Source organism: Rhipicephalus microplus, chromosome 5 (genome assembly GCF_043290135.1).
Source record: "Rhipicephalus microplus isolate Deutch F79 chromosome 5, USDA_Rmic, whole genome shotgun sequence".
In the NCBI taxonomy this organism is placed as follows: domain Eukaryota; kingdom Metazoa; phylum Arthropoda; class Arachnida; order Ixodida; family Ixodidae; genus Rhipicephalus; species Rhipicephalus microplus.
Window position 1 is genome coordinate 72657642 of NC_134704.1, and position 24679 is coordinate 72682320.

The 24679-nt window shown below is 47.3% G+C and overlaps 1 protein-coding gene across 3 annotated transcripts in view; it reads right to left on the reverse strand.

The window, feature by feature from the left end:
* LOC119174420 (protein SSUH2 homolog) overlaps positions 1–24679 on the reverse strand; it is a 77203-nt gene that overhangs the window by 36176 nt on the left and 16348 nt on the right. For 2 of the 3 annotated variants that reach the window (XM_075895665.1, XM_037425312.2), the window contains exons 2-3: positions 20693–20853; positions 1188–1292 (exon numbers count right to left, since the gene is read on the reverse strand). In XM_075895665.1, the coding sequence (XP_075751780.1) occupies positions 1188–1292; positions 20693–20853 (266 nt within the window). Of the gene's footprint in view, positions 1–1187; positions 1293–5929; positions 7797–20692; positions 20854–24679 lie in introns of those variants that run through there. The other variant, XM_075895666.1, reaches the window with a different exon arrangement.

Consider the following 24679-nt stretch of genomic DNA (forward strand, 5'->3'; position numbering starts at 1 on the left):
GTGTCAAACAGTATCCTACATTCCCGTGTTACACAATTAGTTCACTTGGGGAAAAGTATATGTGAAATAAATTAAGCAAATTTAAGAGGTTTGCCGCCGAAGCTACTCGGTCCGTGGATTACAATGGTATAACGAACATGAATGGATGGAAACAACTATATTGAAAGTCCGGCGACAACCCAGCCTCATGCAGGTCACCCACGAGGTGGCGCGGAGGCCTTGCCTTGTCGGCGCTTCTCTGCCCAGGTGGACGGCCCACTCTTTGTGTCTTGAAGTTAAGCTGCGCAGAGCAGCGGCCCACTTCGACGCAGGAACCTCCGGAGCTATACTATGCCATTCTAGCTGCCGTAACAGGACACTCCGACAACGTGTGCGACAGCGTCGCTCCACTTGCCTCACATGATTTTCGATAGCACTCGGGTATTGACCGGACAAAATGTGCCCAATCGCACGGGACTGGGGGAGGTGTGTGTGCGTCCGCAGCTCTCGGCCGCGGACGACTGCATGACGTCGTTTTAGCTTTTGAGTGAGGTGGGGGCAATATCCGCCTGCTTGACTGGCAGTGCTCGGTGATGTGCACTGCGCACGCGCGAACAGCTTCGGGTTATTTCTGGCCAGTTGCGTGTCTTTAACGCCCTGGCTCATCTCCTCTACTCGTAATATTTACCTGTCAACTGTACTTATTACCCCTACAAGTTCGGCTCTTCATTCCGGCGGTGATCGCAGCCGCAATGCGGCGTAAGCTACGACGGCAGACGCGCCACTCGATGTCACCTAGAAGTGTGGCAGCTTGGGCTAGTTGGTATGGCATGACGATAGTTATAGCGCGAGAACAAAACGACGACACAGAGACAAAAAGGACACGAAAGACACCGCTGCAGCGCGGGCCTGAAACGCGGTTGTTACTTAAACGTGCGACTAAGAGAAAACACTGTCAGCTTTGCATCACTGGAGTATCAGACTCCAGAACTCTACTTGACCTGGACATTAACGAAGGCCCAATGTAACCTAACCTAACCTGAACTTGCCCCGTGCGATTGATGTTACTGTGTTTTCGTAACTTTATATAGGTACTGTGATAACTGTTTACATATATATACCACTGTATAAGTTTGCTTCATAGCAATCAAGTGCGCACTGTCACAGCGGACCCGTGCAGTGTTGAATATAGTATATAGATGACTTACCGGCGTCGAAGGAGGCCTGCTCGTATCCGTCCACTTTATCCATGAGCTCGAGCGGGGGCGCTGAAGGCTCTGGCTCGTCGTCCATCGCGAACGATGCATGAGACCCTGCAGAACAGGAAGAATGAAGGGAAAGATCAGCTGACTGGTTAATAGGAAAGGAAGAGATCACAGGAGGTAAGAATAATCTGTACGGTGTTGTGGTCCCCGGCAGCGTGACTGTATACGAAAGAAAGAAGTAGCGTCAGCCATATGTGCGCAGCCCTGACATGCACTGTATGTAAAGAAGGTGAACACTGTCAGTGCTCTCTTTGTGATCGCTGTATATGCCAGAGAACGGGCAAATTTCTTTTCAAGGTGCTCCTTTTTCTCTCGTTCTTAGACACAACTAAATGGGCTAATATGTCGAGGACACCATGGGTGACATTAATTGTAGTATTTAACTATGCCATAGCATAGTAATTATAGTGTCACTATAAGTGAACTAATGTGGGCTGAAGAAACCATTTTTCTGTCATTAGAATCCAAATCCACAACCTTCGATTTGTCGGTTGGGTCGATTTGGTTGGGACATATACCATTTCAGTGAAAACGGCCTCGATTCGTAAAACCTCCAAAGTTCCGCACTGTATGGTGCCACCAAGCATCTTGTAAAATATGCGAAAATAAAAAATTTATATCTTTGCGATTTATTTATTTATTTATTGATGATTTATTGATTTTACTCAAGGCTACTGATGGCCGAAGAGCGTGACACATGGTATTAGCTAGAACACCAGATTGCTAAAATTTACGGAGCCATCCTCTGCAACATCCCTCATAAGCATATCGTGTTTGTGGAAGGTTAGACACAAACAATTATTACTACAACAGCTAATGACGTACACATATACTAATAATATGGCTGTACAAGGCTCTAAAATCAATCGCAGTGTAAGTGCGTATAACTTAAAAATATATATGACGAGTGACAAAGGGCGTGCGCTATGTATGTACTTATTGAACAGCTAAGTTTGATCTTTGAAAGGGTCAGTCTCGGAGTATACGAAAGAGTGCGTAGACGATTAATCCGGAACGTTTAATCTTTCTAGTAATCAAAATACGGGTTGGCATATTCTTCACTATTTTACGTGTACTGCACCACCGTCGTATTTGTGGTAAAATTAATATGGCGAAAGCGAAGACGGTCCAATGACTAGGATGTCTAGATGACCGGTAACGCCGAAACTGAGACATGGCGTGGTAAAAAAAAATTGTCTTAAGAACACCGCAAGACCTTCCAAGCCTCTCGAGCGTTTGACTCCGCGCCGACAGCCGTGTGGGTGCCCGTAGACACAAATAGAAGCGTTACTTAAAGACCCTTCACGCATCACTTGCTGTTTAAAAATTCTAACATTTTCTTTTATTTATTCGCTGTCCAACGATCTACGTGGCAGCTTGCGGATGAGTAAAAGAAAGAAAAGGAAGAAAAGTTTCGTGACCCATACGGAAACGTAAACCATCGCCGTGTAGTTCCGGCAGTGATAGTTAACAGTTTTGCTGCACGAAAACCGACCGTTATAAATGACACCTTCGTTGCGCTAAGACAAGTGCAAAGGGAAAGCTTCATCTTTCTATTTTTTTCTGCTTTTTAAAACGGCGGCAGACGGGGGACTTGGACAGTTTCAGCCGCTTATCTTGGCACGTGTGAAGACGTGCAGGAGCAGACGCGGACGTTAGGAAGTGAACCGCGTCAGCGGCTGCAGCCACTGAAACCTTCCACATTTTACCACGTTTACAGAGAGAAACGCGTTATGTAAACTCACCCACGTGTCCCACGTGGCAAGCACGGCAGCCAGCTGGACAGGAGTGCACGCAAAGGGGACACGATGTTGACGGACGCGAAAGAGAGAGTCTGTCGTGTTTGTGTACGTCGCGCGTCTGCGCCGGTGGCCACGTTAACGAAAATCAGATGGAGGCGATAGGCAGGGATCTGTTTCCGATTTCCCTACTTTATAACGGGGTTATGGAACGCGCAAGAACTGTGGTCAGACAAGAGCCGGACCAATAGAAATTAAATTTGTCACACACGATTGATTGACATGTGGAGTTTAACGTCCCGAAACCACCGTATGATTATGACACTTCGCGTTCTCTCGCATTGGAGTTGGGACGTTTTCGCCTTTCGCCACGCTTATTGTAAACACACACAGCGCACAACACTATAACCTCCGAGCCCCGCCATGACCGCGATGCGCTTTCGAGACGCCGTAGTGGAGAGCTCCCGAAATTTCCACCACCTGGTATTCTTTAATGTGCACCAAAATCCGAGCACATAGGCCTACAGTATTTTCGCCTCCATCGAAAATGCAGCCGCCGCAGCCGGGATTCGAACTCGCAACCTGTGGTTCAGCAGTCGAGTACCTACAGCCACTAGACCAACGCGGCAGGGCGAAAATTTGTCACACATGAGGGAAGATGCTAATTGTGTCAAATTCAATTAAAGCGGAACGACATGTTACCGAATGTCTTCAAAAATGCAAACGCACAGTTCTAGAACATGCGACTGCAATGATGGCTTTTTGCACTTTTGGTGGATATTCATATAATTTTATTACTCGATTTTATTATATTTTAAGCATAATCCTTCTTTCCTGATATCTTTTGTTTACTAGGACTTGCGATAAGACGAACGTAATCCTTTGGTCCCGTTGAGTTCGCCTTGAGAAGTTTGCTACATTCAAGAATGATGCAGAATACATTGATTTTGACCACTTTGTAAGACATCAGAGGTCCAGCTCACTGATAATTTTCATTTCGTTTGTAATTGCTGAGTCACGTACAGAGCTGCAGATATTTCTTACTTTATATATATCGAGGATTTTCATTTCTTAAAAAAATAGATGGCCTGGACTGAAGGTACATCTGTTACAGTCGGCAGGCTTGATTTTCACCTTTAGACGCGGAACACCAAATACAATTCGGCGCGAAGAATGTAGAGCTAAATGTTTTTTGTTGTTGTTCACGCGTATTAGGCAGGATAACTCGAGGCGCAACCTCCGTAAGGCATACCGAAGCTGAATTCACTCAACTCCGTTTTCATTTGGAAGCAAGAACCATTCGAATTTTGCATGGTTATTGCTGAAAGGACCACGCTGCGAGCGACTGCAAGGCGCCTAAAATGCAGCTATTAAATCTATTCAACGTTCTTCAACGTTCTGCCAAATGCTGCCACAGCATGCTAGGGCAACTTCAACTCCAGTGTTTTTTTTTTGTTTGTTCTTCAATAGCCTTTATATATACCACACCCGTCTACGAACTATGTCTATGAACGAAATAACAATGTTCGAGATTTTAGCGCTTCAAGTGCCTCTTATACCGCGTTTCAGCCTGTCAGTGATGAAACTAAAACAAAGCAATAAAAGCCTGGCATTTCTTCAGGCCCACTTAGACTGGACTATATTCACATCTTCCTCATCGTCTTTCTATTTCTCCTGCCCCGCCGCTATGGTCTAGTGGCTATGGTACTCGGCTGCTGACCCGCATAGTCGCGGGATCGAATCCCGGCTGCGGCGGCTGCATTTCCGATGGAGGCGGAAATGCTGCAGGCCCGTGTGCTCAGATATGAGTGCACGTTGAAGAACCCCGGGTGGTCGAGATTTCCGGAGCCCTCCTCTATGGCGTCTCTCATAATCACATGGAGGTTTTGGGACGTTAAACCCTACAAATCAACCCTTTCTTCAAGTGCCTCTTATACCGCGTTTCAGCCTGTCAGTGATGAAACTAAAACAAAGCAATAAAAGCCTGGCATTTCTTCAGGCCCACTTAGACTGGACTATATTCACATCTTCCTCATCGTCTTTCTATTTCTCCTGCCCCGCCGCTATGGTCTAGTGGCTATGGTACTCGGCTGCTGACCCGCATAGTCGCGGGATCGAATCCCGGCTGCGGCGGCTGCATTTCCGATGGAGGCGGAAATGCTGCAGGCCCGTGTGCTCAGATATGAGTGCACGTTGAAGAACCCCGGGTGGTCGAGATTTCCGGAGCCCTTTTCTATGGCGTCTCTCATAATCACATGGAGGTTTTGGGACGTTAAACCCTACAAATCAACCCTTTCTCCTTACTATAGTGAAACTCGCATAAATTAAACACGCCCGAAACGCGAAATGCCGATGCAATCAGATGACGACAGAACGTTAAAAATAATGTAAGACATGCAGGATGACACGTGTATCAAAAGTAGGGTGCTTTCAGATACTGCGATTTCTTCCATCTTCTGGTGAGATTCGCTTGATCATTGCAATATATCCCTTAGTAAGCAGCAAACTAACCAACAAACCATGTACATCGAGAAAATCGGGCAAGTCCTCGACGAACGATACGGTATAATCAAAGATTCGTAAAAATTAATTCCAGAAAGGAAAAAGAAACATATCCTTCGGTTTCGGCAAGTCGGGAGGAAGGTTAGAACAAATCGTGTTGAGAAAAAAGAAGTGAATGTTCAGAGTAGCATGTACTCTACTACGGAGGAGCCATAAGCCGTCCCTTTTTTGGGGGATGTTGCACATTCCAGAAAGCTTAGTGGGCGCGACGTATTCTGACTGCAACGTTTGTCAGTACAAAAGAAGAATACCAAGCACGGACGTACGGGTACATTGCTGTGTGGCGTTACTGCACTGGTTATAACCTCGAACAATGGTATAACCATAAATTAATGATATTTAAAAACCCGGAACAACGGATATGCAAGCAATGATTCAAGTCACCTTTGAAACTGTGCCTTTTGTAGCTGGAGTTTGAGGACGCCACGCTGAGCTCGCGGTTAAGCGCACGCCGCGTGCAGGGCGGCGCGCGCTTGCAGCTTGTCTTAGTGCTCCGCATCGTCAGCGGACGCGTTATCCGGCACACGCTGGCCTCGTACGAATCGGGGATCGAGGGCAGAGCCCAGGGCGCAGTTGTTGTACGGCACACCGGTCTGCTGACCGTAGGTGTTGGTATCGAAGCGATCGGCAACACCAAGTCAGATCAGACACAAGGTGATCGCCGAAGCTTCCAGCACGCGGCGATGGGTGTCCAGAACTTCCTCCAGGTAGAGTTGACTATATAGTCAACGTCAGCGTGTAAACATAAGCGCACTAGTAGAGTCGTGCTGTTGTTGTTGCTTATTCAAGGCATAAGGAACAACAGGGAAAAGACTCAGGACAAAGAGTCGATGCACCGAGAAGACAAGTTGAATGCCGACAGTGGTGGCCAAGAACCTCAACTTGAACCAATCCGCAAGCTCCGGTGCCGCTTGAAAGTGAAAAGAGCCAAGAAGGTGTCGTCCTCCGGATTTCAAAGGGACGCTTTTGTCATCACGACATCGCGTGCCAGGTTACGCGAAAGACAAAGAGCCCTCTTGATTGGCGCCACGCACAGACATACCCTCTTGGCCCGTTTAAGCGTTCGTGATCGCTTTCCTTGCCCTTGGCGGTGTGTGTTTACGTCGCAGAGGGGCACAAACGTCGCCCTGGCGACGAGAGACAAGGAGCTTCAATAGATCGCCTACGTTCGTGCTGTGGTTCTTTGGGCGATCCGTCTTAGCCTTTGCGACTGCGTGAAGAACGCTGAGTTGCAGGCTAAAGCGTCGACCCTCGATGTCGTTGACAAAACAGCTCGTTGACAGTAGGACGACGTATTCTGGTGTTGTATTTTGGCACCTCTGGCTACAGTGGTGTCGCGACCTGGCAGCAGTTTTCTTACGTAAAGGCTCTATATTTCACAGAGCGCTCGGTTTCACAACACCAATTAATGCTTTGGTATTAAGAAACCGAAGTCAGTGCCAAAGCGCTTGAACACAGCAAAGTTTTGTCACAAGCATCACTTCGGCTGCCGAGTAGCGTCTTATACCAGAGGCCGTCCTACTTCATGTTTTCGCAAGATCTTGGAGCGAAGATGCTCCAGGTGCTGCGTAGCCTCACTCTAAATATCGCACAGCGATGGCCACTAGAAAACTACCATTAAGAACCTAGTGCTTCGAGCACTTGAATTTCTTCCGCAATGTGAATGCAAAGACCTACAGATATCGTATAGGCGAGCTATACCAGCAGCGAAAAGCTACGTTGCCTAATGTCCACGGGATGACCAGAGCTCAAGTGCGTCCACAACTTCGAACAGGCGGGCGTATCGAATAACCAATGTCTGGCAACAGTCCCAGTCTTTCCTTGAGTCTTCGACTTGGTATCAGAGAGAAGAGAGCACTATGTCACCGAAGGCCCGCGTACTGCTCCCAGCAAGAACTCGGCTACTCCGTTGACCACGTCGCCTTCTACGGTTATAGGCTTTCGCAGAGTCGGCCCTCTATCACTAAAACTGAGGCAAGGTCGCAAACGCTAGTCCGTCTTCCGCAAGTCTTCGAGTCGACGGTGTACTAGAAGAAGGAAGTCACTCTTCGCGCAAGTCGACAAGCCTTCCAGATCAACTCGCGCCGTTGTCTCCAGCGGTCCTGGTGTCACTCGCGCACCTCGACGTCAACCGCTCGGCGACTCGACGTTCGAGAGAGTGGATGGACCCGCGTCGCAGCGGACTCTTGAACGCCGTGTGTGGCGGCGGACGCGCAGGAGAATTATGTGGTGCGTTCTGGCAGCTGGGAATTGCCCGCTCGCCGACGGCAGCGAGGAGGAGGCGCGGAGGGAAAGAGGAAGTAGACGACGATGAACGAGAGCGCGTTTCTCTCTCGTTGGCTGTCTTCTTCTGCTTCTACTTTCCTTCTATTCTTTTTATCCCTCCTTCCCCCCACCCCTATAAGGCACTGCGCCGTGTCGCCTGAAGGCAGACAGAAATTAGGTGCCTTTTTCCTCTTCATTGTAACCACTACCACCACCACCACGTTGAACGCGAAGAAGGGAAGACGTAAAAAGATGCGTAAAGGCTCATGGTCGGGTCCTGCAGTAAAAGTGAGTGAGGCAAAGAAAAATACAGGGGCCGCGCGGAGGAGGGGTGTGCTCGTATTCTCTCAGAAAGCGGGCCAACCAAACGACAACTCCTCACCGCGTGCACGCCGGCCCTCGCGGGCATGGGCTTATTTTTAGGTGGAACCCCTGGTCTCCCACCCTAGCTCCCCTGTCTCTTTTCTATATTTCTTCGTGCTTGTGTCCTCTTCCTGGCATAATTCTTGCTTTTACGGAAGTATATTTGTAGGTTTCCTCCTCCACAAAACGGTGTTATGCGCTTCATTCCCGCTGATCCGAGGTTAAGTTGTACCTAAGAAAACGGTAAGAACATGCGGCGCCAGGCAACGGACGTGCGAATACTGAGAATCGGAAAGGGGTATCGTGGTACATCAAGGACGCTTAAAACCATACGCAAAAAGAAAAGGGAAATGAAAGCCCAGTCACCAGTTTCGGAGTAGGAGAAGATGTGACGTCCAATATTGGTGTTTGCCTCTTTCCGGGGGGGGGGGGGGGGGGGGCATTCTCTTTTTTATTATTAGTGCTGTTTTCGTCGCAGCCGCCTCGGGAAAACGACGGTGAGCGATGACGGCCGTCGTTCCTCGCTTAAGAAAGACAGGCCTTGCCGCGCTTGCCAAAAACTCGGGGCATGTCCGCTGGGACGCGGCAATGGACCCCAGATGCACGGATCCGAGGTCTCCACCCCCACCTCCCTCTTTGCGTTGCCTCCTTTCTCAGTGCATTCCGCACCCTCCTGGGAGGACAACGTTCAGCTGCCGCTTCCACATCATGTGTCCGCTGATGCAGCTATATAGGAAGGCGGAGAGGCTCCATCGCTGTGGCCTTCGTCTTGCTTCCTGGCTAAAAAGGAGAGCCAGGGAACTGTGCTAGCTATTCAGTCGGGTCCTCGCAAATGCGTGCTGACAGTTGTCGTGTGGGAGCAAACATTCCAGAGAAGTTAAAGGTGTGGTATGGCACGACGTGGTATGCCATGGTATGGTGTGAATTACAGCACGAAATCGAGCTAATTCAGTGGAGGTTCTCGTAGAGGCTTGAATCGGCTGCGTTGCCAAACATGGCCAAAAGAAGCTGGAAGAATACTGCTCCTGCCAAACATTCTTTACTGTTCTTTTGACTGTATTAGCACAGTCAAAACGCCTTTACGTTGGTATGGTATGGGTATGGTATGGTACTGTGCTGCACTTAACGGTACAGTATGTGACGTATGCATTGGTCACTCATTGCAAACACTGCTGAAAGCAAGAAGTGAACAGAACTGCACAAAGTTGGGCTAGGCTAATTGTGAGGCGACCAAAAGGCGCAAAGGTAAGACACCCTATGTTCGTAAGTCCAATCTCACTACACGAAACGATTGCTGTATGTACTAAGGCGGTACTGATAAATACCACCGCTCACTAAGAAACTGCAATCGGAAGTGAAACAAGTAGCAATGCGAGATATTACCTGCATATCTCGTGAGGCAAGATTCGTCTGCAACCTGCTGTTACCTGCATCCGCCCTCCTTCGTTCAAAAAAAAAAGAGAAATAATACGCAGAAAGGCAGGGATCATTAATCAGGAGTAATTTTGTTTGGGTATACCTTTCATGGGGAAGGGAATGTCGGGATAAACTAAGAAGGAGAGACGAAAGAGAGAGAGAGAGAGTTCGTGCGGGAACAATGTGGTTGTGTTGCGTCGTACGTGCGTCAGGTAAGGTGTATAGCACGTGCATTCTTGGTTGTTTATGACAGGGCTCACGGAGGGCGCTGTTATTCGGCGTTCACACATTCCCTGCCACGTGGACAGGCGTGACGTTGTAGCTCAACGTCTCGTGGACAGATGAGTGAGTATGCGTGTCTGAGCGTGTGTAGCCTGCTTCCTGTCGAAAGCAAGCCTGTTACACACTTGTCGGCCGACGCGAAAACAGTGAAACCGCGTAAACACCTCCCTTTGTGAGCGACAAAAAAAAACATTTGCTTCCCTTATTCCGCACAGAGGGCAGCGCTGGCGGCAAACAAAATTCAATCGTCGCTCACGTTGCGAAGGGTTTGTTTGCTCTGCCTAGTGTTTTGTGCGGCCATTCTATTTTCCTGCCGCAGAGATGGTAACAAAAGACAAGAAACCGACTGCGTCCTCTCCGTTGGAAAACCACCCGTCATTTTCTGACATACGCTTTCACAACGACGCGCTGTAGGCTGTGTAGTAACACTCTGTTTCTTGCGTTCAACTGCAGATTTCTGTCAATAGATACGGACCTGCGTTCTTGGAATCGACTACGCAGATGCCAGTGACTCACTGGTATCGCGAACGCGTATAATCGAATGCATTATAGTTGAACCTATCATAAATCAAGGTATCACTTTGCGATGCTGCTAACTTCGAAGCTGTCACCGAGAGTACGGTATTCTCTATAATCTCATTTTGAGTTTACGGGCAAGAAGTCGAAGAATCAATAGGTGATTGAGCGGAGTGAGTGAGTAAGTGGAAGTGAGTGAGTGAATAAGCGGAGCGAGCGAATGGGTGATTGGATTTAGAGAGTAGAATGAGTGACAAAACGAGTGATTACAACGCGTTGAGAGAGTCGAATGAGTGAGTGAGTGCAATTAGTGAGCGATTGGAATGAGTTAGTTAAATGAGAGAATGAAATTAGTGAGTCACTGAGCGTGTGAGTAGAACGAGTGAGCGGAATCAGCTATAGTGAGCGAGCAAGATGAATAAGTAAGTGGAATGATTGAGTGAGAGTAATGAGTAAGTGGAATGAGTGAGTGAGAGGAATGAGTAATTGAGCGTATTAAATGAGTGAGTGAGTTAGGTTGACGCCCATAGCCGACCCTCCGCCTTAAGGGGAATCGGTTCCTCGGGACAATTTATAAAGTTCATTGAGTCAGTGAGTGGTTGATTGATTGAGCGAGTTATTCAGCAAGAGAGAACGTCTGAATTAGCAAGCGTTCTGGCGATTGATTGGGTGAGTGAGCGACTTATTCACTTATTGAGTAATAAGTGAGTGAGCGCGTATGTCTGCGCGAATGCACAAGCACCCGTGTGTGCGTGTTACACACACGCGACACACTCACGAACGCATGGAGGAGGACGGATGTACTTGTGACCACCACCCTGCTGTCTGCGTGCCCTGTGATTTCGTAAGTGTCAGTCGACCCAATGCTGCCAGAAACGCCACCATGAAATTCATATAAGTATATAAATATAGATCTTGAAAACGAGGTCTCTCCAACCAATCGCTGAAGCGCTCTTCTTAACCCCTACGCTGTTCTTGCCAAAAGATAAGGTTATTCGTAAACACACGGTCGGCCTTCACAACGACGCCAGGGCGGCGCGTGGAACTTTTGCGCGCGTTTAGAAGCGAGGTCATTACTCATCGCTACGCCTCCATCCCTTCCGTGTTTTCTTTTGCGCGGTGATTCCGACGAAAAAGTCGCCGTTCCTTTCCCCCGACCGCTCATCTTTTACCGATCCTCCTCGCATTTATCACAGCGAGCCAATGAAGACAATCTACAACCGCGGATTTATCACGTGGGCGATGCATTCCTGTGGTTGAGAGTCTATAGAACACTGTAGACCACGAGAGGACAGCCGGGGTGGCGGAAGGGCTATGCGGCGGAATGACTTGGAGCCGCGCAACGTTTTAAGCACCACACGGCTCCGCCGGCGTTTATTTTGCCAACCGGCGCGCTCGAGGAGCATCCAAATCGAGGGGAACGGCCTCACCGCATGCCCTCTAGCGTTATAGGGTGGGCCGTGACTAATCGTCGCGAACCTTTCTCCAGAGAGAGAGAACGGTTTACGGTAGCTGCTGCTCCCATGCACGGAGGAACCTTGCAGAGGATAGCGCGGCTGCCATCCTCCTCACCACGGACACCACCAGTACCGTTTTAGTACCGTTTCCGGCAGCCATTCCGGTTTACAACTGGAACACGGCTCACCGCGGCGTCTGACGCCGGTTCGAGTCGCGGTTACTAGCCGGTTAAAGCGTGCCCGACTTCGTCACTGAGAGCTTCCTCGGGAACTGCGCACTTCTGGGAGAAGGAGTGAGAGTGGAGCTGCTCGCTGAGGGGGTTTGGGTGTTAAGCCAACGCGCTGCGCTTGTTTTCGCGAAACGTGCTCTAGTATATTGTAAACGCTATCTATTACCGAAAAGTTGCGTACACCTGTTGGTTAAAGTGTGCTGTTGTTGGCTGGCCGTGCCTGCTGGTGATTGATGCGCAGAACGCGGGCCTTTTTTGGAAGCCGGAAGCGAAACAACGCAGTGCTTTCGACTAGTCCTTCTTTTTTACCCTTTTCTCGCTGCGCTTGTAGTGATGTATGGCTGTAGCAAAAAAAAAAAAAAAGGCAGCGTATCCACGTAGTGAATGATGGAGAGTGGGGCGAAGCATTCGTCCGTCCATTCGTTTTTGCTTCCGTCCGTCCATGCGTCCGTCTGTGTGACCGTGCGTGCGTCTGTTCGTGCGTCCGTCCCTGCGTTCGTCCGTGCATCCGCCCCTGCGTCCGTTCGTGCGTCCATCCATGCATCTGTCTGTGTGTCCATTCGTCCATCTATTCCACACTCCAAGCACCACCATCTCGCATCTTTTCATCATATATACCCCATATAGAAGCACCAACATCCAGCGCACATTCCAAGGACTAAACGAGAGGTGACACACGCACACTTTCTTACGGCTTGCGCTTCGGGTCTACTTCCCACCTTCAACCACCTTGAGTTCATGGTATATACTAGTTCACTGTATTCATGGCACTGCGGCCCAATGCTCGCTAAACCTTTCTAAAACCAAGGAGGTTACGCCCAGCGAGTATAACGTAGCAACCTGCTGCTAATGGGGATCGCAGCGTGCGCGTTAACTAAAAGCCGAACGCTCCTGTCTCTCATTCCCCCTTAGCAGCCATTGGCATGTACATTGAGCGCTATCTTTTATTGTTCAACAACGCACAGAAAAAATCTCTCACCAGCACCACCTTGGAGGTCAAAACGTTATACTTGTTACATACTACAACGGCTACGAGGGACGAACGGGTGCCGCTATAAGGAGCTTCGCCCCTAAAAACACCAATAGCAGGAGTCCATACGCACAGCAGGTATATGCTATTCTGCATGTCTTTATTGAGCAGCGCCTTCCACCTTTGTGTTAGTTACGCCTACGAAACCATTTTAGATTAGGTACACAACCTAATCATATAGCCTTCTTGTAAAGCCATGAAATATAGCTCTGTGTCTTCGTACGCCAGTCAGACCCGACTTATAGTCCTCTTACCCGTACCGCGAAGCTTAACTTGCATGCATAACTAAGCTGTGCTCAGTCAACCCACCTTGCGTGGTCTCATAAAGTCAATGTACGACACAGTCAAAGCTATTACGAATCCAACAGAAGTTTGATACCAGTGGCACACTGGCACTTTCGATCGTCGTCTGAGCCGGTCACGATTAGGCTCAATCAGGTGCTGCTGCTACCCGGTCACTTTCAACCGCGATCATGCCCGGTCGAAAGCAGGATGATAACACCCTGCGTGTCTGTGTCTCCCAGCGATCGGGTCTGACGTCTGCGCCAAGGTGTAAGTTTGTAGCGTGTAGCGAGAACCACTGCTCATCGCCATCGAAAAATCCTATCCTTATGGCCCCTGATCGCGATCGAAAAGTGAGACAATTAAATTTTACACTTTGATCAATTACAGTTAAGTGCGGTTGTTGAAGTAAATTGACTCCGTCAGATGCTTCGTACGGACTCCACTGCCTTTTGAATTGGCCGTCGGACATCAGATGTCATCTCCTCCCGCTAATCGGGTCCTCAATATTAAGCGTTATGATTTGTTTAAAAATCAGCTCTGGTATATACGTCATAACCACCTTTGTAGATAGCTCATGAATCCAGAGCGACAGAAAGTAAGACGAAGATTATCGTTATCAGCTCGCCGACTAGATTGAACACCGAACTTATTAGTGATTGCAGTAAGTTGGCATTTTTGTATTGAAAAGTTGAGGCACTCACGTTTCTACAGATATCCACTTGTAAGACGTCGCCTAGCATGTCCGTGCACCGAGATATCCGGTTGTAAAGCTTTATTGCGATCCGGATGCTTACGCATGCAAGACAGTGAGTACTTCCTGTGGTACCATGTCAGTTGCGGGCGGCGTTTAATTCGACAATGAGTGAAAGACATAGGCAAAGACGACGAATACCGGCTGGCTTCAGCAAGGAATGACATGCTAGCCACATCAGGAAGGGACGCTCCACACGTACTCACACATTACGCAAGCATTATTATTATTATTATTATTATTATTATTATTATTATTATTATTATTATTGTTGTTGTTGTTGTTGTTGTTGTTGTTGTTGTTGTTGTTGTTGTTGTTGTTGTTGTTGTTGTTGTTGTTGTTGTTGTTGTTGTTGTTGTTGTTGTATACACGAAGGCACAGAGGAAATAGTGAGGCAACTGCCACAACGCCGGCCTGCTCCTTCGGAAAGAAGAGACATATTGAGGAAAGAAAAGCAGGAGGGAAGAAAAAGGAGAGAGAAAACTAAAGAAAACAAACAAACAAAACAAAAAAGACACAAAAACACGCAAACCGTGCAATTAAACTGCGCAGCCGGACATATCTCGGAGCCCCGACATGCAAGAAGAATTTTTCCAAGTGATACTGCTTCAAAACTCCACTGCCCCCAACTTTACAACACAAACGTGCCCGCTTACTGAACTCATCAAAAAAAGTTTATTAAATCGTAGTTCGTTGGGTGGCTAACAACAACAATTATTGTCTCACTTTGTGTTCCCCTGGATAGATCACTTATCCGCGAAAGTGGTTTTCACATACCCCCAGTGTTCACTTAAAAAAAAAATAAACCATAGAGCTCAATTTTGAACACTAGGTAAAGTACAGTTGAAAGTGCGCTAAAGATGCATGCAGTGTGCTCAAGAGAATTCCAGAGCTCAGAAAAGGTCACACAGTCCCGTATGCATTCGTTTAGGACGGCTAGAAGGCGAAAGCGATCCCCACCTTCTCAGTCACTTGTAGATATCTTTCCCCCCCCCCCCCCCTATCCCACGAAAACTGCCTGCACCTAATGTGATTCTGCACGGCCTCCGGGATCGAAGGTATCATCCCAACCTTTCTACCTAATTTGGTTTATCAGCACTGACTCCGAGATTGGTGCACATTTCTTCAAGTCAGAGTTTTCTATATGTGCAAAGTCAGAGTTTCCTATAGTGTCTATGAAAGCTGCAACGCATGGCGCTTCAGCGAGCATGGGAAATTATGGGTAGTACACGGATTTGTCTAGTCTTCACACTTTACGTTCCTTTTGGCTTTGCGTGGCTTGAAGCTGTTTTGTCACGAAACAACAATCGGCAAATATTCTGCAGTTGCGCTTCACCATCTTAATTTTAAAAGACCATAATCTTTGTTGGGGTACTTCGACGCAAAAATTTTGGTCTGTCTGTACATTTGTGTATTTGTCCGCCGTAACGATACCCCAAGCGGCCAACCCCATCCGCAGCGCCCACCAATATTGCTCAAGTTTCAGCGTCCATACTTGTGCAATTGTCAACTAAAATGAATTATTACGCATATCTGAGGCACCATAACAACGCGCCAATATTTTGTATGTGTGGCTTTGTACTAGAGAAGACACACATAAGTAATTCTAAAGACCGTAGCGTTTATCACGTAACGCTGACAGTGCAACGTGATGCTCAAAAAGGCAAGTGTTTCCAACGCTTTGCTAAGACGACAAGGTGGTGGCACCTGCCCGTTGCTTTGCGGTCTACACCTTATCGCCTCCGAGACAGGCGCGCATCTTTCTCCGTGGGCGCGCACGCCTTCCTTCGTTTTCGAAGATAAGTGCCACATAGCGCTCGTGTCTAACGTGCCTCGATGCGCTCGTTCGCCTTCGCTGCACGGATCGCGACTCTCTAACGCAGCGCTTCCAAAATACAATCCACGGATTTTCTCGCGCAGAACATCAAATAAACGTTTTTTTTTTTTCACTCTCTCCACACGCAAGGCTATATCGTCTTTTGACTACATTTGCAGTGAAACATGGAGATACGGGACCATTTTTTTTTTAAGGCTTACTGTTTCATATCGGGTCACGGTTCGTTCGTTTCGGTCACAAAAACCGAAACAAAGCAACAAACGAAGCCACAAGTGCAAATCACCGCCCTCAAGCACGAAGACTAGGCAAGTCCGTGTACTACCCATCATTCCCGTAGTCGCTGAACGATCGCAACACCAGAGTCCCCTCTTGTTAACTTTAGGGAACTCTATGCTTCAAGTGACTGCAATGCGAAGACGTCATCGTGTGACGTCACGTTATGCGACGGCATAGTGATGTGCCATCATTACTGTGATGCCATGTTGTCGCTACTATTGGGGATTATGACAGATGCCGTAGGACTCCGAAAATTTGGACTATACCTAGGGTAACGTGCACCTATATCTAAGTACACGGGCTTGAAACATTTACGCCTCCTTCAAGATTCGATCCCACGACCTGCGGGTCAGCGGTCGAGCGTCATAAATGACTTTATATTTACGCAACAGCTCTTGAAGATACGTGAAGTCACGATGACGCCATCGCATATGATCACCTTTTGCATCAATTCGTGTCGATGCCGACGCCACCAACAGTCAATTATCGTGTTTTATGAGGCATCTAAAGCTCCCGCCTTTAAACAAAACAAAAAAAAAACGGCTAACGCCCACCGCCACGATAAGGCCTGTCGTCGAATGACTCAGACTCCACGTGGCAACCAATCTTTAAAGGTTTCTCTTCAACGTCGTCGCCGCGAGCGAAGAATAAACAAAGTAAAACAAGGCCATCACAAAGCGAAAAAACGGATGCAAAAGCCATCGGGAGTCTCGGGGAAAAAAAAAAGTGCAGTAGGTGGTGCCGTTGTAGACGCGTTTGTTTTGGCAACCGTATTCATCGCCATTTCTTTTTTCCCTCGCACTCGTGTTGTTGCCCAATGGGGCGAGTGGCTGCGCAAGCGAGCGCGTTAAATCGTGGAGAGAAAAGCCAGTTGAAACCTCCAGAGGCATCGGAAGAGCAACCCTTCTGCCACTTTTAGCTCAGACAAAAGGAAAAGAAAACATTTTGAGAACAAAAAGGGGCGCGTCTGCACGGTCGTCGTACACGTTTGCATGTTTCCATTGAGCAAACCTCGGAAAGAATCGGACCAAGCTCCCCCTCCCCCCCCCCCTTTTTTTTTTGCCTCGCGCAAACTTCGCCACCACGACCCCTTCCCTCTTTATTTTTCTTCTCCGAGTTCAGCTGCATATGTGAAGTCCTGCTACTCGTGCTGACGAAAGTATACACATTTGCCATTGTCGACAGAAGTAAAAACAGCAACCTCTTAATAGAGGAGTGCTACAGTTTAAAGCTGCAGCTGGTGCGGATTTCATCACAGCTTATGCTACCTCGAACTTTTCGTTTCCCCTCTACCCCTCCCCTCTTTCCTTAAGCTAAGTTGCGAAATTCGGCGGTACGAGAAGCACTTAACTTTGGTAACATCTGTGGTTTTACGTGCCACAACCACGATATGATTATTAGAGACGCCGTACCAAGATCGCTGCGGAAATTTCGACCATATGGTGTTGTTTTTTTTTTTTAACGTGCGCTAACATCGCACAACAGACGGGCCTTAAACACTACGCAACCATCGAAATGTTCAAAGTGCAACGCAAATTTCGAAAGAACCAATAGTTATTTTGCTCCGTTATTAAACACCTGCTCGTCGAATTTTTATACAACATCTTCACCTCTAAACGAAGAGTTTAACGTGTTCATCGAAAGTTTCACCTTCTTGGTGTTAGTTTTCAATACGGAACACGAACGTCAGAACGTGAACCCCGACTCCCTGGACAGCACGCAAGCTTCTTCCTAGCAAGACAGAACGACCACGCGTGAAGCACGCTTTACAGGACAAACGTTCATTTTTTTCTTTCTTTCTTCCTTCCTTTCTTTCTCTCTTTCTTTCTTCTTTCTTTCTTTATTTCTTTTTTTCGGATTCAACGCATATGGCACGTAAGAGCAACAAAGAAAGCAAAAAATACACGACCTTCTGAACAGCTTTAAATGTAAACGTGGCTACAAGAAACTAGCAACTCGTTTCTAAGTGCGGTGGTTTTAATTCATTAATATCCGCACATACCCTTGCTACTACCGCTCATCACTCCTATAGCTTGCCATCTATGCAACATCTTTCAATTTAATTTCCAATCACCGCTACGTCAAAGCCTGTCTGTGTGTACAAACGAACTTTTGCTTTAAAATGACCGACTTTGCTTTGTTTACTGCAAGAGTACCTCCATCAAGAGGTATTCGTGATTTCCAGCGGCGGTTATCACAACTCCTGCCACGAACATTTACATGCCGTGCAGTCGTAAATGGGAAGTTAGCGCACGCAAACAACCATCTTGAAAAGCAACGCGTTTACCCGAGAGAGTTGACATTAAGGCGCACACAATGCCTCGTTGTGCCGTTGCTAATTATCCAAACGAATTTGACTTCCTTTGCGTGTACTTTTCAGCGAAAATACGAACACTCGTTGTGCTGCGTCAATAATGAAAGGAGGACATTAATAATAAAACGGGTAAAACGAATCAAAGTGGTACTGGCACCAATCTTTCGAAGGCGAGTTTGCTGTGCCATACGAATCTCCTGCATACAGGGGGAGTTCTGAGAAAGCTTGAAGCTCAGTAGGTGCCCATAAGGTATTTTACATCGACGTTAACGCCAATTTCCGCGTAGCGCATATATTGACCTCGACGACACCGTCGTGGCGTTAAGCTACATTGTAAATTACTGTGACTTCACGCACCAGTGTGGCTAGCCGTGACGTCATGATATTTTGCGCTTGCACGTGACCAAGGTCTCATACCACGTTGCGACATCAAGATACAGTTAAAATTAAAACTAGCTTTTATAAAATACTGTAACTACTTTTATTTTCAGGGTGTACTCACGCTTAGCAGCACATTTCCTAGGTTGTTGGGTTGTTGAGGGTTAGGCTTTTTTTTTTCTCTGCATTAGAATAACTTTAAATTCTTGTGTTGGTACCTTTTAAAGAATGTGTTCAAGATCATCGCGTCTATCTGCATTTGTTCAAGCGGTGCGTAAGCGTCGTAATATGACCCAACTCCGCGCCTCTCGCTCAGAGTCTGCAAGAGACTTTCTAATGAACTTTTTTAATTAATATGTCTTTCATTTTCTATTTAGTCTTATTGGTAAGTTTATGTGATAGTTTTTACGTCACACTTTGACATTTTTCATTGCTGTGGTGGCATATTCCTCGATAATGTGAGCCTAGAAAATTACGTCTCTTTAGTACAACCCCTAATGTGCCTCTGAAACCATGGTTGGGCTTCGCTTTGAAAAAAAAAAAAAGGGGGGGGGGGGGTATACGGAAACAGAAAAGGAATGATATCGAATTAGCAGCAGCGGCCTCAATGGACTACAAGCCGGGGTGTTCTATGCGTCCAAACATCGATCAGCCGATTTTTTTTTTTACTTTTTCACCTTCCTTATTTCGTTAGGCGCCCTCGTTCACGTACGCTCATTGAGATGGCGGTCAGCGTTGATTACCCAAGAGAGGCCAACTGCAAAGCTTTACTCAGCAGAAAGAAAGAGTAATGTCCATGCCGAAAGCAGTCGGCTGTCCGTTCTCTGCGACCCCGTCCACTCCCTCACCATCTCACCGCACCCGACATCCCCCCAGCTGCGGTTCCTTCCGTTGTACGAAGAAAAAAAAAGGGAAACGATTAAAGCGGAGCTCGAGCGCTTGGCTTAAACACTGAGCTCTTTATCGGGATCGCTAATGACTCTTGCGTCACTGAGCGCCAACATCGGGGCTCCAGGCCCCGCTGCTGCCTTTCTCAACTTTTTTTTTTTCTTTGAGCGGTTCTGTTGGAAAAGCCTACGCCGTCGCTGCAGGGGGCGGCGTATAAAAGTGATGCAACGTTCGAAACGCTTAATGTTGCCTTCCAGAATATGGCGTGCTTCACGTCGCCGACACTTTCGCAAACGCTGACGTCATCAGCGCACACGATTCGCCGTAACTTGAAGCTGTCCCCCTTTTCCCGTGTTTCTTTTGGCCGAAGAGGCAGAATTAAACCTGGTAATAAAGCAATTACGACTGCACGAAATAACGACCGTTACTTCGTAACGCCTGCATGCGCTTGCTGTGAATGCGAAAATGCGCAAAGCCCTGCCGTCAGTTGAGCACTACACAGAGACGACGTTGATTGATTGATTGATTTATTGATTGATTGATTGATTGATTGATTGATTGATTGATTGATTGATTGATTGAGAGATTGATTGATTCATTCATTGGTGAGTAAGTGAGTGAGTGAGTGAGTGAGTGAGTGAGTGAGTGAGTGAGTGAGTGAGTGAGTGAGTGAGTGAGTGAGTGAGTGAGTGAGTGAGTGAGTGGAGTGGTACGTCTTTTTTTGGAAGCCCACGTGTGTGGCTTTAGTAATCGACCTCCTCGACTTCACGCTGAGCGACTTATGCCCACCGCTGGAACCCGTACAAATACAACTACAGCGGTAGTCACGTACACAGTATACGAGAGAGAGATAGCTCACCGTTGCTCTGCTGCTGGTAGAGGGCGGCCTTGTCATTCTGCTGCCGGCCGCCGGGTGCGTTGGAGACGGGCGTCAGCGGGGGCGGTGGCGACGACGGCACCAGGCTGGGCGTCCACGGGGGGGCCGATGGTTCAAGAGGCGGCATCACGTACAGGACGCCCCTGGGATCGTACGCTATGTGTATAGGGCACCGCACACGTATGCACCGCTGCTCTGGAACTTCGCTTTTTTTTTCTTTATTGCCTTCTTGACTACAGGTCAAGCTAATATGACAATCACTATTACACGTGTTCCATGCGTGATAACGCGTCAAACAAAGATATTACATCTTCAACACAGTCAGTAGTCTTACACACATCTCGCACTTTTATAACAGCTTCCACGAAACACTCATTAACGGATAGAACTCTCACATCGCAGTGTCTGTACAGGTCTTCATTCGGTTTGGCGTAGTATGCTCTGGAACTTCGCAAACTGCACATACTCGTTCCTCTCGTACTGCGGATGGAAGCTCCCACTGAATGACGAAGGCCGCGCCCAATTCGATAGAGCGAGAAAAGCCGTTGATGGGCTCGTATAGGGGAAAAGGAGGTTGAGAAGAAAAAGCGTCTTTTCCACTCCTAAACTTCTCCTCCTCCTAAAGGAGTCAATCAAATGTTTTCTACACTGTATCAAATTGAGCGCGGCTTCGGACAAAGACGGCTGAAAAGAAGTATCACTAGAATTCCAAGCTGCGATAGTTTTTTTTTTTTTTTATTCGCGCTATAGAGCAAGCAGTTCTTAAAACAACCTTCGAAACCTCATTCGAGATGGAAAAAAAAATGGTAGACGATTCAGTCATTGCACTGAAATTTAATGATGACAATGTTGCTGTTAGAACAGCAGGTATCTAACAGTGTTAAAGTTTACTGAAGGTTAGTCATCATGTGCCACGAACTAACTCTGAGTCAACGTTAGGCAGCGCTGGAAGTGTGCAAGTAAATGTGGTAGTTGTCATCATGCCCCGTAACGAAAAGCGGATATAAAAGGCCCACAAAGACGTTTTATTCAATGACATAACACACGGTCATCAATTAAAACTGCACAGTTCAGTATGAAGACAAAAAAAAAATCCATTATAAAGACTGGAAACCACAGAGGTCGTTACGTATTCGCCATTAATGAATACGCAAGAGGTGCAGCTCGTGCACCAAGCTCTGCCTATAGCCGGGATTTGTCACATAATAGCGAACGTGTTCCACTCAATTAACGTCGAACAAAGCGCAACACTAGACACAGCGTAAAATCGGATGTTCACTGCGAATCCGGCGGCCTATAAGTATCGAAGGACCGAACGTCGTTGTATTTCAGTCCCCTGTTGGAAAATTGCCCTTTCGTGCGCCAAAGCAGTCTCTCAGACACCTTAGAAAAACAGTGACAGCGAATACACTGCATGTAAATGCACCACAAAATTACGCCAACTCGCTTCCTGCCGCAACTATGCTACTAAGAATATCAGGACTGTGGCAATATCTACACAATGTCTCGTAGCGTGAAACTACTGGAAAAGTGTGAAACCGCCGAAATCGTATGCGATGAGATTTTTCAGGCAGAACTTTCACTAAATTTGTTGTTTTCGAGTGTGTTACTTCGAGACCAAACGCGGTGTTTTCAAAATACCTGCAGCATCGGTGCCTTTAATTATCGAACTGTTTTCTCTCTTCCTAGAAGCTTTTAACCTAACTCAGAAACATGGTTTTATTGAAAGGCAGATAATCTAGACGGTGCATACAAATCACTGACATCATACTCTGCATGGGGAAGGGGACTAGGAATGGAAAGACAGGAAGGGAGATTCACGAGAAAACAATGCATATTGAAACGAAAAAAAAAGTACATGATAGTATACAAATCAGGCAGTTTTTCTGGACGGGGACGTGCGCTGGCAGTGACTTTCATAGCGTGCATGCAAGGTTCAACTAAAGCTGTCGAGCTCCGCGATAATATATCTAAATATGTAAATCGAAATCTGTTGCGTAAGGTAGGCTGAAGGGCTTAAGTTACAATTCTCCGCGTGATATCGAAAGTATGCAATGTTCATGGTTGATGGTTGACACGCTTACCAGCGCATACGCTCGGCGCTTGAAAAAAAAAAAAAACTCTCGGGGTTCTTTACGCATCCATTTGGGACGACTCGAAAGCGAAACTCGTCTGTTTCTTTTCAGTCGATGAATTGATCTTGCTCCACCATCATTAGAAAACTTCCTGTGCCAAACGTGGCTTTTGCACTGCCTCTGAGATCAAAGGCACCTCACCAGGTTTTTGCATTGCCTACGTGATCAGAACACATTTGACCTATAGCCATGATAGTCTTCATAACGTCATCATGTGACGTTACGCCACAGTGACGTCATGATGACGTCAATAGCTTTGACGATCCGTCACGTGATCACGCGATTATTTCAGCATCACTGGCCTCCGATGCCGGGGTACGTTGACGCCACTGACACCGACGGTCAAGAGAGAGAACGAATATAAGAAAGTTAGGGAGGTTAACTACACTACGTCCAGTTTGCTACACGACACATGAAGAGAGGGGAATAAGGAAGTAAAAGAGGGAGAGATAGAAGTATATGCACATGTCACACCACACACACAGAGCGGGGTTTCACAGGCGGTCGCTCGATGATGTTGCCTTCAAGACTTGTAGGAGGGCTCGTGTGGCTTTCTGGGCTGATGCACTTGAAGACCATGCAACCGAGATCTCCTCCTGAGTAGAGGGACGATTATTCAGTCTAGTTAAGACGCACTGGAGAATCCGGCGATTGTGTTAAAAGTCGGGACAGTGGCACAAGACGTGGTCAAGTGTTCCTACAAATTTGCAGTTGTCAGACTTGGATGAGTCAGCCATACCAATGCGATAACTGAATGAGTTGGTACAAGCTGCGTTGACCCACAACCGACACGGCATTGTAGCGTCGCGTCGCGAAGCATTTTATGGCGTGTGTAGTTGGAGTGATGGATCGAGGTTCTGTGGCCGAAGAGTAGATTAAACGGAGAATTTCAATTCGTCAGTGTGGCATTATGCGTGATTTGACGAAGTTCTCTCACAGCGTAGACTCTTGTCAGAGGTACGTGCATTGTGGACGCCTCGTGCCGACTGTCAAATTTCGTGTTTGATGAGGCATGTAAAGCTTTCGACTTAAAAAGAGAAAAACATGTTCTGCAATTTCACTTGATACGCAAATGTTGCAGTATACGAACTTGCCACTTGACCGAAACGGTACCGCAAACCGTTTCCATAGGAAGTGTTTAGACGAAGCCGATGGCACAGAGTTGGGAAATATCGAGGAATTCCGAATGGGTCTTCTTCCGTAATGTGGGTCGATTGAGTAGAGGATAGCATTATTATGCGTCGAAAGATTCCAAAGATTTTTCTTTTATTCAGAAGCAAGTCTTTTAGTCAAGTGGGAAGCATCACATTTGGTAAAGTAAATTCGTTTGTAATTTAGGTAAACTCCTTTGCCTAGCACTTCATCTGATTTTTCGTTGGTCGGAATATCGGAATGAGCCTGGCATTACCTAACCCAACCAAGCGCGTCCTGAATACTTAATGTGCAGTGGCTGTAGTAAGGTCGCTGGTTGGATTACAGGCCACATCGCCCACATCTCGAAGGAGCCACAGGGGGGGGGGGGGGGGTGAAAAGACGCCCGGGTGCTCAGAATAAGCTGAACGTTAAGTAACCGCATGAAGTCAAAATTAACCGGAGTCCCTCAACCTACAATGTGTCCCATAATCATATTTTTTGGTCGTGACACGTACAACCCCAAAATTCCTTTTATCTAACCTAACCTAATCGGCCTTGTTATTGGAAGTCTATACTCTATAGATGCGCGCTGACTGCGGGTCGAACAGAACAGCACAGTTGCATTGATACGTCGCAAGGCTGAGTCAGAAAAACGTACGCCGTTAATTTAAGGAAGAGCGAAATTCTCATTACTTGCACG